General features: G+C 35.8%; 1 protein-coding gene across 9 annotated transcripts in view; it reads left to right on the plus strand.

The window, feature by feature from the left end:
• The window catches only part of ZNF280D (zinc finger protein 280D), a 50,502-nt gene that overhangs the window by 16,399 nt on the left and 18,906 nt on the right, over positions 1–15,197 (plus strand). For all 9 annotated transcript variants that reach the window (XR_008433195.1, XR_008433196.1, XM_053954614.1 and 6 more), the window contains 8 exons: positions 5,814–5,923; positions 7,532–7,761; positions 9,707–9,864; positions 10,324–10,424; positions 10,519–10,665; positions 11,220–11,354; positions 12,828–13,072; positions 14,185–14,325. Coding sequence is in view for 7 of the 9 variants with exons in the window: in XM_053954614.1 (XP_053810589.1) it covers positions 5,814–5,923; positions 7,532–7,761; positions 9,707–9,864; positions 10,324–10,424; positions 10,519–10,665; positions 11,220–11,354; positions 12,828–13,072; positions 14,185–14,325 (1,267 nt within the window). In the remaining 2 variants the exon portion in view is untranslated. The remainder of the gene's footprint in view (positions 1–5,813; positions 5,924–7,531; positions 7,762–9,706; positions 9,865–10,323; positions 10,425–10,518; positions 10,666–11,219; positions 11,355–12,827; positions 13,073–14,184; positions 14,326–15,197) is intronic.

Below are 15,197 nucleotides of genomic sequence, written 5' to 3' on the forward strand. Positions count from 1 at the left end.
ATGCAGTGTATTCAGTCTTAAGAAGACTACAACTTGGGACTTCCCTCCTCCTTTTTGAAGGATTGTACTTTTGTAATAACTGACCAGAATCCCATTTTTCTGTCTCTAAGTTATGGGTGACAATGATTTCTGATTCTTCCCTGAGGTAACAGGTGAATGGCCTGAGTGGTCATGTTAAGAAGTTACATAGGACAGAGGGATAGCTAGTTTGCTCAGCTTCACGTGATGATTTTGCATTTTTAGTTTAGGCATTCACTCCAGAAATGTATCGGTGAAGGGTTAGCAGTGTATTTTCTTGCTTGTATTCAGCCGTTCCGTTGGTGTCTTGGCTTAAATAGCTTTTTGTCAAGTAAGAAATGGTTTGTTTTTTGCAAATGGTTCAATATTCCAGCCCTTGTTCTCCAGAGGACAGGTATTAAAGTTTAATTGTTTGTGGGTTTGGTTTTTTGAACTTTGGAGACTTGCTTGTATACTTGTATTAGTCTCTGGCTGAGAAAAAAATAAAATGCTTAAAAGCACTGAGAGTTGCAATTCAAAGCATTTAAAATGTGCCATACTTAGTCTATGTATTTTTTATTTCTGTAAGATGGCAATAGGATTTGAAAGTTAAAATAAAAGTTTTATTATTGTAGCTTGAAACACTAATATTTTTGACACAGAAGGAAAATTTAAGATACATTTCACTTTGCAGAAAGGAAGTGTCTGTGTATTGTGTGGTTTGGCTTGCTTGGTGAGGCCATGTAATGAGATTAAATTCATGTTCATGTATGCCAAAGCATACTTGCTTGTGTTGGTGCTATGCTTCCCTAATTCAAATACAGCACTGTGAGCACAAGACATTCTGGAATGTGGTATTTAAAAGCAGAATCCTTTTGGGAACTGGCCTTTGATGCTCTGCAGGACAATATAACTTTTGCACATGGATCATGAAAAACATTTTTTAGTTCAGTATAGCATAAATGTTTCTTTCTGAGGTTTAAGCAGGGAAATGGCAGGTTGCTTATGGACACTAACCAAGCATCTTCTTAGGCTGCTAAATAGGTGATGGTGTTCGCATAAACGGCACTGGTAACTCTTCCATGCAGGTCGGATGGCACTGGGGATGTGTGTAAAATGTAGCTTGCTTTCTGAGAGTATTGAGAGAACATTCTCCCACAAACTTCCCACACAAACTTCACCCACTTGGAGGAACGAGAAATTGCTGTGAACAGAACTAAAATGCAAACCTGTGTATTATTATAGTTCTTCTGAAAGAGAATTTACTAATCAGAGTTGTATAGACTACAATTACTCACCTTTATAAATATATAAAAGTCTTCAAAATTTTTATCACAGATGTGTTAAGCTTTTAAAATTGGAATTATGAACAGTATTTTTAACATATGAAAACAGTCCTTATTTCCAAATAGGGTTTTCTGCAGTCAAATAAAATACTTCACTGAAGATCCTTGTAAACTGTCAGACCTTGTGTCTTTTCCCTAGCCCTCATTGCAGAGCTACACATAGTTTAATACACAGCAGCAGCAGTTCCTGCTGTAGGTTGATGGCTAGATGCTCAAATAGCCTCAAGTGATACAAAGGAATGCTAAGGTCATAGCAGCTCTATGGAAGCCTTTGCTGAGCATGACACATGTCTGTGTAAGCAGCTCATATACTGAACATGGTGAGTGTAGGTAAATTAAACCCCCCTAGGAAGTAATAGCATCTAATTAATAACCTGATAATTTTGTGAATGAATGAAAATTAGGCAAACAATGCATAGGGTGAGACATTTAAGCTTAATATGTTTATTTATGTCAAAAAGAAGGAAAGGTCTACTACAAAGGAGAATGTTAGGATGTTTAGGTATCTGTATATCAAGTGAATTACATTTTCCCATGTTTGAGGCACAGTGTGGCAAATTCTCCAAGAAGTTAATCAGCATTCCCTGCTGGGAGTCTGCCTAAGTGCATTGAATGGGGAGATTCTCCAGACTACTGGCCAAGTTTAGATAGCTCCCACTGAGTAAACATAACTATGGGTGCCAGAGGGCTATTTTGTTTCTTCTCAGAAGTTTGAATAATTTGTTGTGACACAAAGTATCTCTACTTGTTGAGCTTCTTGTTACACCGTGAGAAATCATTGGAGCGGCTATGTCATTGTAGTGGGGAGAATAGACCACAACGTCCTTAGCTTAGATTGTTGTGTCCAGAACTGAGGCCTTTGACGTATTTTATTATAGTCTTAAGACTATTTGCAGTCTGTCATTATGAGAGGTTTACAAGACCTGTGCTGGCACTTCAGACTTCTTGGTTTGTAACTGTCTTTCAGGTTTGCTTGAGGACTGATCACTGCATTGAGTTTGTATCATCAAGGGTAATCTTACAGTGACAGAGACATGGGTTTCTGACAAGATGGAGCTGACTGTTTATGGGCATGTTAATCAGCCACTGAACCTACCAATTTCAAAGTTGTTGGTGGATTTTTTTGTTGTGGGGTGTTTTGGGTTTTGTCTTTTTTTTTTTTTTTTTTTGGTGGGGTTTTGTTGTTGGTTTTTGTTTTGCTTTTTTGTTTGTGGTATTTTGGGGTTTTTTGTTTGTTTTTACTGATTTTCTTCAGACTAAATACTGTAAACTGTAAGGATATGTAATGTTCTTTCAGGAGTAGAGAGCAGATAAATGTGCTGTGGTTGGTCATTAGAAGTTACAACACTTTTTTCATTTTGCATGCAAACTGAAGTTTAGAGAGTTATATAAGAAACTAAAACAGCATTAATGCAGAACCAGAAAAAAAGGACAGGTGTTTTTCATCAGAAGCACAAAGCTTGTTCCAGATAGTGGGCAATTGCAGCTGCTTAGCTTAACTTTATTACTGTGAACTCATCTTGTCTCAGATTAGAGTGGGTCAAGATGTGAAAAGAAGGCCAAATGAATTCAGATGGCCACAGTGTGATTTACTGGGGTTTCAGAGGTGGGTCTGTATCTCTTGCATTTACTCTTTCCTGCTTCACTGGCCTGGGCCTTCAGTCTGAGTTGGATATTTTTTTAACTTCAGTATGGCATATTAGTTCAGGAAAATATTTAAACTGCTTTGTGTGGACTCTAAATTGCAGTCATCACTAATGTGTTCTAATTACTGGGGGAAAAAAATGAGGTTCTTTTAATTAAAGTACTATCTAAATGAGAGTGGTTTTGTGTCTACACCTGCTGCTACTTCTAAAGGCAAGTGTAACTCCAAAACAGACCAAGCTTATTGAGGTTGGTGCTAGAAGCAACTTGGCTGTTGCCAAGTTACCTAACTGTCCAGCAGTTGCACAGGCACAAAATGGATCTTCACATGGTAGGCAGATGGAATGGTCTAGCTGGCAGTCCTGCTTCTGTGTCATGGAAAAAACTAACACATATGTAGTGTTTCAGGTGGTCAGTGTTTTTAATGCTCTTAGGGCAGTGTAAGTAAGTAACTGTTCTTATGCCATAAAATAAAAACAGCTATTCTATGCAAGTATTTATATATCTTTGCAAATTAATTTACCCGAGGTTATTGCCTATTCAAATTTTAGACCTTTATTGTTTAGTAGGTAGGCTTGAATTCTGTAGAGCAGTAATTAGTCATTCGAAGACAGATTATAAAAATAAATGTCCCTGACCTTATTCTCTTAGTTCAGATTTTCTATGTCAAAGACGGATGTAGGGGGTTGAAACTTCAAAACACAACCAACCAGAAAATCAAGATTAAAAGAATTCTTGATTTAATTCTATGACTGCTGAATTTATGAATTAATTCTGATTAGATGAAGGAAAAAATCATTTTAGCAATGCCAGGCAAGGCAGTAACAAATTCGATTGTGGAATCCCCATCCTTGGAGATATTCGGAAGTTGACAGGACTCTTATGCTCTGAGCATAAGATTAGACTTGCTTTGTCTAGGAAGTTACAAAAAACCAGCTCCAAAGGTACAACCTAAATTATTTTGTGATTCTGTACTTTGACTAATTATTGCAAAATGTGTTTTGCAGTTTTCTCTTTTTATTTTTTTTTCAGCAGTGTTTCTGATATAGTTTGAAATAGTAGTGGGTGGGGAGAAGGTCTATTTCAAAGAAACTATGTTATTTGAAAGATTTTTCCTTCCCTGCAACAAGAGAGCTAGTCTGGCTCTTTCAGAGTATTAAGTGCATTTTTGTCCTGAGCCAAAAAGTGCTTTCTAGTGATTGCAACAGGCCAGGATTTATTCTTGACTTTTGAGACAGTTCCAAGACATCCTCTGTCCTATAATGTTAAAATGATTGATTGGAATAATTTCAGATTTGGGTTTTTTTGCATTTCTTATTTAGAGCTCATTTGCTCTTTCCAGATACCAGAAGGACCTGGCTATAACATGAACATTTCAGCAAAAAAATTGCCTCCACCCTCTTTCGGGTGAAATAGATATTGTGCTGCAGCCTATAAGGAAAAAAGATAACTGAAGAATCTTGCTAAATTCAGTAAAAAAAGTAGATTGTATTCACTGAGAACGTTATTTTGCTGAGTTTGTCTCTAAGCCATCCCATGCTGGCATAGCAATTTCTAATCTGTCACAGAATCAAGCACTGAAGCACTGCAGAACACAAGGTTTTGCTGCAGAACTGGTTTTCTTCAACTCTGTTTGCACTTAGCTGTGATGTGTCAAAATGTTTTTCCAGCTGTAATAGTGAAGACTTGGCAGTGCTGTATTGTGGTACAGCTTTTACATGACCATCCACTCATGTGGAGGACTTTCTGCTTAATAATGATTCTTAGCAAAACTGTTATCTTCAGGGAAATTACAGTTTGTTTATGGTCTAGGCAGGACTATTTTTATGTAAAAATGTATAACAGCATTGCATGGTCATTTCTTAACTCATACACTTACTAATTCCCTTATATTTATGTTGTTGTTTTTTTTTTTTTAATTACATCTTTTCATAGTCCTGGCAGGGAACAGTTGACTCTTACTGTTAAGATATTGTCTCCTGTGTTTAACTTCTAAACTACTTACTTACAATGCAGTCCTCCAAATCTTTGAATGACTTGAGAATGCACGAGAATTTCATCTGGAAAAGTAGCTCTTGCTCTGATGTTTTTTGACAGTTTGGAGAAAACTCAAAGCTTAGTTTATTCATTAAAGTTTAAACTAATGCAAAGCTTTAATATCTCTTTTGCTCAAAAGGTATTAATCATTTATGTTGATAAGAGAAACATTATTTCCTTTAATTACTGGGAGTAGTTATTAATTTAGAGGATTTATTCTCTAGGTTCTCCAAAGGCATCTTTGCTTAACAGAAATAATGCATTTGAATAAGCCAGGATTCCAACAAATCTCCAGTGAGAAATAGCCTCATCATTGAGAACCAAAGGGTGAAATTCCTTTCCAAAACCAGTTATCTGATACCTATTGTGATGATGATCAGGTTGTGGCAGAAAACAAGCTTTAACATATTCATTTGAAAAGTTTGTGAAACAAAAACATCAAAAATCCATCCTATCCAGGATGGGGTGGGCTGGTAGTGCACAGAAGAAATGCTTTCTTCCTATCATGCTGCCTTCATCTCCTTGTGTGTTTTATCTTGTTTGTTGATAACATTTTTTTAAAATCTGTTTATCAGTCTATGTCAAACAGGGCAAACTCCAAGTCAGTTTGGGAAAAAGGAAGAATAGTTAACAGATGCTTGTAAAGCCTGCTTATGGTTACTACAGCTTTATTGATGGTAAAAGTTTTCATTTGAAATAGCATATTTTACTTGAATACTACCACTGCTAATAATAAATTGAGTATTCTGCTTGTGAATTCTGAGTCTTTATATTTTCTAATTTTTTCAGGGACAAATGCTGCATCCAGCACCATTAAAAATGGAGGACCTTTTCCACGAGCTTGTCCAAAATGTAATATACATTTCAATCTTATGGATCCTCTGAAAAATCATATGAAGGTAAAATATTTTGGGGCTGGTAAGCATTAGAATAAACTTTGTGGGCTTCTTTTTGGTTATGGAAGAGAGCCATGGTTTGATAGGAAGCTAGTTTGGCTTCTGTCTGCTATCAGCCAGAGCCAAATGCTCAAAGTCGTGCAGTCATAAAGAGCTAGAGAGTAGCAGGGGAGCTCTAAATCTTGCTACCTTTTGGCTCATGTTTCCAATCTGCTGAAGGTAAGTGTCTATGAGAATAGGCCGCCAGGTGACCCACATCTGTAAAAGATTGCAGCTGACACAAAGATGACAGTGTAAACCTACTGTTTTTCTTGATGTATCACTTGGTATAGCAAGATAAAAATACTTGATACGTAATAGATAAGAGTTTTTAAGCTGTGGGGAAGAATTTCATTTGTAGTTCATACTCAAACACTGTGGTAAACAAAACTTTCAGAAACTGAGCATCACTTAATTTGATTGTGGAACTACTTACTACTATTTCTGGAAACATTGTTTCCTGAAAAATATTTATCATTTGGCAAAGAGCCTCACAATTCTCAGGCATATGTATTTCATTTCAGGGACAGAGAAATGGCTTTGCAGTCTGTATACAACGTGAATATCCAAAACAAAAAGGAGTATCAGCTACTGTATAAGACAAATTTGTGAGGATCTCAGTTACTGTTCTCACAGATGGTTCTGATTTACATACCCTAAACAGTAATTGCTGTCTCCTTTGGCTCTGAAACATAATTAAGAAATACAGGTAGCAGTGGAAAAAAACCCAAGGGTTTTAACTTTTTCTAATCATTATTTGTACAGAATAGCTTTTGCACTGAGTACATCAACTGAATGAAGGAACCACTGAAGAAGTGTGTTTACTTAGGATACTGAGTTACAATTCTACAGCAGGAAATTGCTCCTTACTAGTAGGCCTATGGAAAGTAGTCCTGCATGGTAAGAACCATTATTTGGCAGGAGAAAAACTTGTCCTCTGAAACATTCTAATTTTGTTGGAAACTTCATAGCATCTTCTTTATGAAGTACATTTTACTTTTTAAGAGAGAAGTTTCACGAGATGGCTCTTGGACTAAGCATTCTTTATGTATACTTCAACATAAAGAAGCCTGAACAATGTGTATTATGTGACTCAGAATTCAGAACTTTTTACTAATGCTGGAAAGAACTTTTGAAGGTTTCAACATACATTCTTCTCTAAGAAATAAAGGACAAAACTTCCCATTAAGTTCTCAATGAACTTGCGCTTGTCAGCAAAATACTTGCATGAAAGCTGCTTATTTCTTTCTTTTTATTAAATGTAAGTGAAATAGAATTTTTTTGCAAGAATAAGGCAACACTGCTATTGTTTTCTTGATTAAATTTATCTTATGTGAACCTATGCAAATCTTCCTCTTCAGTTTTATAATATGTAGTGTTTTATTACTTAAACACTAGTTAAAGATGAGTCACTGTTCAAAATTGAATATGACTAAGCTCAGTGTGTCAGATAATTAAGCTTTGCAACTCTCATTAGTGCCTTCAGTTTTTAAAATGCTATTGTCATTGATGCAGTTTGGTGAGACTGATCCCTTTGTTTCTGTCCCATCTCTTCTCCCTGTTTGCATCCAGTATTGTTGTCCAGATATGGTAAATAACTTTTTCTCGGAAATGGTCAAAACAGAGTGTTTGAGCACAACAAGCAAGACCACTGAATCTGAGAAAGGAAAGCTGATTATGTTAGTTAATGACTTTTACTATGGAAAGGATGAAGGTGACCTCCAGCAGGTACAACAGGAGCAGAAGACTCATACAACATTTAAATGCATCAGTTGTCTCAAAGTTCTTAAAAATAACATAAGGTATTTGAACTCATTTCCTTAATTATTTGTTAATCACTTAGAGTCTCATGTATTGAAATTTTGTGTTTCTGGAGTACAGTTCCTTTCATACTGAAAACTGATAATATTGGGTGACCAAACAGAAATTGAATTAATTTTTACTTTACATGTATGGCCATAAGTTGAAACTTTTTACAGATTAGAGTATGAGTTTTAGTGGTATCCAACATAAACATAGAGTTTTGATAAGAGCAGTTGTAGGACGTTGGGGTTAGAAAGGGCAACACAAAGGATTTTAGAATTTGCCATCTGGATTGATGGTGATATTGGTAGATGCGAGTGTTAATTCCCTTTAGGGACACACAATGACTAATAGTCAGTAGTTCACTTATGTAACATCTGTTATTTTGTTGGAGTAATTTTACTTCCAAATGCTGATAAAACCCCTGTAAGCTGTTTTAGTAGGTAGACAAGTTTGTGTCATCGTTCCTTTGGAAGTTAAGGTCACTGAACTTTTTTACATGCACTCTTCAAGGGAAGCTGAAGTAGCAGAATGTAAAATTGAAAAATGGGCTATTGTTTCAAAGGGCACAGTCTGCAAGTTAAAATGAGCAGGTTTATGCTAACATTAGACACATATTATTGAAAAAAACAAGTTTTCTGTAATTAAAACAATGACATTTGCTATTAATCATGAAATAGGCACTATTTTCTACTCAGCATTATACTGTAAGCAATTGGTGCCGTGGTGCCTATGTACTCCACAGCAAGTGATTAAAAATGTACAAGCCCTTTTTTTTTTAAATTTCCATAGCATTGACTTTAACCATATTAATTTTGACTGTAACCTTGTAGCTTTATTCCATAGTTCTATAATTCAAGAATTTTTGTTCCGAGGTCTATTTTGCGCCTTTGTATATAGTGGACAAAATAAATACATCTTTACCATCCTAATTAAAGTATAGCTTTTTGGACTTAAATTCAGAAAAGTAGAAAGTGATTCATCATGGTAATCCCCTGCTTTCTTTAAAAGATCTGTGGTTGAACATACCATTGCAATAATTTTCTGTTAAGGTATTATGCAGTAATAGTGTCAGTTTCTTTTCTCTGCTTAGAGAACTAGATAGACTCAGTTGACTTTTTCTGGTTTTCTTGTTTATGTTTTTTAAGCAACTGCATGATAGTCCAGGCTTGAGTTCAAGAGACTATTGCCCTTGCTCATTTGTTTTTTCCAGTTCCAAGGTCTACATTCCTTTTGTGAGTGTGACTTACGTTTAATAGTTCCTTTTCAGTCTGATGAACTGAACATGGGTGCCTGGACTTCTCAGCCAGAATAGGTTCCTACTTCAGACAGATGGACTGATTAATGAGGAAAAGCTGGTGACTTAAAGTAGTACCATACCAGTTTCTCCCACTCTTTTAATGTTGGCTGCACAGTGGCATTTTTGATAACTGTCCTTCATAATTCAACGTCAGGCCTAAATGTGTTAGACAAAGAACGTTCTTGGAACTCCTGCTGTGTTTCACATACAGTTGTCATGTCCAAATTGCAGATACATTCTTGCTATGTAATAGTTTTCAGCAGAGCTAAAGTTACACGTGTTTCAGAATGGGGCTTTGAGGTTGCTGATGGTGAATAAAGTCTGAACAGTTGATGTGTTCTTGTTGTCTTTACTTATTTCCCTATATTTCACGGCAAGAATTTTGTCTAAGAAAACATGAGAAATGTAATCCATTTAATTTTAGAACCATGTTTTAGACTTTGTGTGTGTTCCTTAAAGTCAAGATTTCTAGTCAGCTTTAAGTTTGTTGCCTGTTTTTTTAGCAAACACTTATTACTTAATTTTTTTTTAATTGAGAAGTTCTTACAGAGTAAAATATCTAAAGAATCCTGTACATCTTGCATATGATATGTATAGGGAATGTTAAAATGTAGTTTTTTGCACCTGTTCACTATAATTTAAAGGTTTATGAACCACATGAAACATCACTTGGAGCTTGAGAAGCAAAGCAGTGAAAGCTGGGAAAGCCACACCACCTGCCAGCACTGTTACCGACAGTTCCCCACGCCATTCCAGCTGCAGTGCCACATCGAGAGTACACACACGCCTTATGAGTCGTCCAGTGAGTTGGATCCTGTCACATTGAATTTTTTTCTAAGCCAAAATTTTTCGAAATTTCCCAACGTTTATTTCCTGGATTGTAATTTCAGAATAAATCTATTGTACTTGAATAACAATAATCTTGAGATTTAATAGAGGAACAGAGCCCATTTTTTTTCTTTTGAGAGCAATATATATGCAAAAAAGTATTTTAAAAAGCCTTTGCTTTTTTTCTTGCATTTTTTGTTTATTTGTTTATTTTTAATTGAAAGCTTTACTTTAAGACCACATGTTTAAGGCCCTTGCCTTCCTGGCTTTCTGAAACTGTACAGGGAATTTCTTCTAAAGAGTAGAATAATCATTAGATTTCTCTACCTTTAGTGATATATACATTTCACACACATATATATATGTATTATAATTTATGTACATATGACCCCTATAAAATTTTTACTTTTTTCTTGTTTTTCACTTTTTCTAGCAATTTGTAAAATCTGTGAATTATCATTTGAAACAGAGCAAGTTCTTTTGCAACATATGAAGGACAATCATAAGCCAGGTGAAATGCCGTATGTTTGCCAGGTATCTGACAGTGACTTTTGTATTTAGATTACACCACTCCCCTGTCTTCACTGTCAGTAAACTTGTAACAAATAAATCTAACTTCTTGTTTTAGGTGTGCAGCTACAGATCCTCAGCTTTTTCAGATGTAGAAACACATTTTAGAACAGTTCATGAAAACACAAAACATTTGCTATGTCCATTTTGCCTCAAAGTTATTAAAATTGGAGCACCGTATATGCATCATTACATGAGGCATCAGGTAAGCAGATCTTTTCAATCCTTTATGCTAGAAAAGTGCTAAACACATTTAAGGAATCTCTCTTTGAAAAAACAAACGTGACTGATTTGTATGGTTGTTACTGGGTAAGAGTAGTTAATAAGAATACATTAGAAGAATTTCAGAAATCTTTAAGGGAATTGTCTTGTTTTTGTGTGATAGAAGCTTCCTGTTTAAAGTAATCTCTGAATATCCTTGGAAGAATCTTCTTGCTATTTGTTTTTTTCATTATATTGTAGTGATTTGATTCTGCTTTTCTTGAGGTTACTAGCAAACCTGCCACTAGTTCAAATAAAGAAAAAAAAAATGTAGTGTCTTGTAACTGGGAATCTGATTCCTCCTCCTCTTAGTAACTGTACTGCCTTGCATTTTCAAGTATCTAATTCCTACAGGGTATCTTATCTTTGCATAGTATTAGGGGTTCGTTTGTTTAGATGATGTTTTAGGAACTGCATGAGCATTGCTTGAGACAAGCTAGGGCTAGAGTTTTGTCATGCCACCCATGCTTACTCTAAATTGTCATTTGTCTTTAACAGAAAAAGGGAATATACCGTTGCACTAAATGCAGACTGCAGTTTTTAACATGCAAAGAAAAAATGGATCACAAGACTCAGCATCACCGAACATTTAGGAAACCCAAGCAATTAGAAGGCTTGCCTCCTGGAACAAAGGTGAGTGTTCATGCAGGAAAACTTAAGGGGACAAAGGAAAAAAAAAGGTCTTGGTAGAGAAAAGAGTAGAATAGAAAGAAGTGCTTTTCTCCTTTTTTTTCCCAAACAAAGTGTTGGGATTGTACTGTTTTGTGTGTGTTAGATTTTGTTTTTTTTTCTTCATCTTTAAAACTCTAAAAAATGTTCCTGTTTGAAGAATCACCAGGCACAGTTTGTGGTTTCTTCCTGGTGATGCGTGGTTTGGTTTCTGTCCCATTGTTCCATACACCTACATATATGCCAGTAGTCCAGCCAGAGCTGCTGCTTTCTTGAGCAGATGGTTAATTTGTGCTTTCCCATTTATACTTCCTTGCTGGGAGCTCCTTCTGCATCATTTCTTGTGAAAGATTTTCAACTTAGGGAAGGTGATGGCAAAAAACCATATAAAAATGCAAGACCTACTTCTGCAGAGAATATATATACTTAAAACTGGGTTCACCAGGTCTTTAGGTTCAGCATTTGAAGGTATATGAGCAAAACTTGGGTCCCCTCAGACCACTTATGCTGTCTTTAAGTCAGTCTTCCATTTCTCAAAAAGGAACTACTTAGACGAGTATTTTCTTGTAGCTTTTGGGACTATTTCCAACAGTTTTTTAGTAGAGTGTCAAAATATATGTCCGTTCAGTTGCAAGGAAGAAGAGAAGTTAACATTTTGATCAGCTCTTCACAGTTAATTTGCTGTAGAATCAGGAAGGGAAAATTACTTCAGTTGGTGTTGATTGTCTTGCTTGGCAGAAGGAATGTAAAGCACCAATTCTTTACTCTGCTATGATATCTCAATTTTTTAAAGATTTCAGGGTCTTCATCACCCAGTAAAAGTTTAGATTATGTTAAAATTCATGTTAGTAGACCTTGACAGGATGCAAATGATAATACTGAAAAAGGAGTCATATTGTGAGTCAAAACCACATTTGAGAGCATGACAAAGGAGTTCAAGAATAGCAGATAAGAGGTCAGAAACCTTGGAGTTCTAGGATGAGGAGCAAACATATCTGAAGGGAGTAGACTGGCTCATCATGAGGCAGTAAGGCACAGGACTATTTTGTTAAATCCAGGCACTAATGGGGTGGTTTGATATTCTTATTAGTAGGGCTGATTGGCCTGACACTTCTGCTACATTTCTTTCATTTAAGAAAGCAGGATCTAGCCAGTTGCAGCTCTGGAAAGAAAACAGCATGTTTTGCCATGACTAACTATTTCAACCAAAATGAACTGTTTAAGCATCCAGTTGGCTATTAGAGGTTAACTCTAGTCCAACAGTGTTTTCAGTGTTTTGTAGTTTTCAAAGTAAACTACAAATCAGGAGAGTTTAATCAGGAGAGTTTCTTGTGCTATGATTTGTGCTGTAAAGTGGCTTAAACTTTGAGACAAATAGAAGTAGGAACTTGGAGAGCTTATATCTAAACAGAATTTTTTAAAAATTTCATATTGTAGGTGACTATTCGAGCGTCTCTGGGATCTCATCAGTCAGGATCATCAGCTACATCTTCTGTTAGTACGAGCAGTTCCACATTTCAGTTATCACCTAAAGCTAGAAATACAACCACTAAAAATCATAACAAATCTAATACAAGCAAGTCAAGAGGAAAATCAAAACAATCTACATCGAGGAAACAAAATGCATGGACGAACAGCAGAAAAAAAAAAGAACCTACAAATATAGCATTTCATAATCTAAGGTAAAATACTAGCATTAAAATTGTCTTTAAGTACAATTTGAACATAAATAACTAATCATTTAATGGTCTTTCAGTAGCTTTAATATTGTAATACAGAAGATCTGGCACCTCAGGTTTGCCAAGAAAGCAGATGCATAAACTTTCCAGCTACTCTTACTGTGGTTGTAATTCTGAATCTTCATTCACTGGTTTTGGTGATGGCAGACTACTTTATGAGGGAAGAACAAGCGTTCTGGAAACTTCTCTGTGCCACAGTTAGAAATTTTCTCTGCATGGAGCCTTTTTTTCTCTCTTTTTTTTTTTTTTCTTTTTTCTCTTTTTTTTTTCCCTTTTATTTTATTTATTTGAACCTGTTAGTTAAAAGATAAAATCCTGTCTATCCTAGGAGATACAGCATTTTAGGGAGCTAATTAAAAGAAATGAAAGAAGTAAAAGCAAGCTATTGGGAGAATGCTGTCCTTACCTTGACAATTTATTGGGGTTTACTGTCCTTATGTTACAATTTTCTGTTGTATGGACTATTTACTACACTGGAGTGTAATTTCATTGGTTATGGTGAGTTAGCATGAGTTAGAGATGGAAGATGTCACCCCTCCAGTTTCTAACTTTCTCAGTGGGTAGCTCTGGGAGAGATTCAAAAACAGTCAATGAAACTGAGGAAGAGCAGGATTATATTCTTGCTTTGTAGCTGTTTGAGAGTTTGTGGGTTATATTGGGGTGATAGAAAAGCCAAAGGCTTTTTCTGTGCATTGTGATGGATGGAAATAATTATTGGAAATACTTCTCAAGTACATAGAGACAACAGCAGCAGCTGAAGTTGGAGGTTCTCATCCACTGCATAATCTCTTGTTTCCAGGAGTGGCCAATAACGGATGCTTATATTAACTTTCGCTTTTTTCTTAGGATCATAATGAAATCATAGTTCAAGTAAAAGCAAAGTTTTTTTCATTTGTGCTAGTGTAACTTTTAAGCATGTAACTGATGCATTTTTAAGTTCCTCATTTTTCCCTGGTATAGGCAAGCTTGCTACTTACTTAAAGCAAAAAGTGTGAAATAGTTATCTCTTCTGAAAGTGTTGCTATTAACAGATAACCTTTTCATGTTACTGTTAGGTATCACGTGGGAACTCACAAATGCATTGAGTGTTTCTCAGAAATAAAAGATTTTGCGAGTCACTTTCCTGCTTACGTCCACTGTAGTTTATGCAGGTACAACACCAGCTGTAGCAAAGCCTATGTGAATCACATGATGAGGTGAGAACTCTTCAAAGTTTTTACTGGCTTAGTAAATAACTTCCTAAGTTCATGTAAGGTGTGAAGTGTTTGTTAGGTGAATTTTGAACTGGGTCCTCAGACTGGCAGGGAAATGCATAAGGTTGGATTTTTTACTTTTTAGCAAAGTCTTAAACTCCACATTCTTTTTTTGCTTTAGAAATCAAATGGTTCAGGCAGTATTATACCTTTGCTTCAGAGTTTCTGTGGTATCTTCCATAATCACTTCAGCCTGACTGGGCAAATAATGACTAATTATTGCATGTTTTCTGGGTTTCAGTTGAATGGCTCATCTGATTTTGCAAGTGCTGAATGCATACAGGCCACAGCTATCCCTAGTGAGGTCTGTGCTCAGATTTGAAGGATATCTCAAATAGCAAACTCATGTGGATACTTTTCCTTACACAACTTCTGGTCATCAATAGAAATAACATCTCATTTTGTCAGCAGCTGTGGGGCAGTGTAGGGTATTAGTGATGACAGCTGTAAAAAAGCCTGTTAAGAAAACAAATGCATTGTTTTCAGAGCCACAGAATTACACTATACAATAATTAGATACAGATCACATAGCAGTGACAGTAAAACAAAATTTTAAAACCCTACTTGTTACTCCTGTGCCCTGAAGGAGCCAACTGTATTGTGGAAAATAGTAAATGTGATTTTCTTTCTGAATTCATATACATAGGAAATGCCTTGGCATTTGTGAACGCTAGGGTTCTTGAATCTGTGATCTGAGTTTTTGGGTACACTTTATATTGACCTATTCATACTAATTTCAATGCTTGTAGAAGTCCTAGGCTGAAATACTTTACTTGCTTTTATGTGTGTAGTCTATTGTTGGCATGCTTAAAAAA

This window comes from Vidua chalybeata, chromosome 13 (assembly GCF_026979565.1).
Source record: "Vidua chalybeata isolate OUT-0048 chromosome 13, bVidCha1 merged haplotype, whole genome shotgun sequence".
Lineage (NCBI taxonomy): Eukaryota > Metazoa > Chordata > Aves > Passeriformes > Viduidae > Vidua > Vidua chalybeata.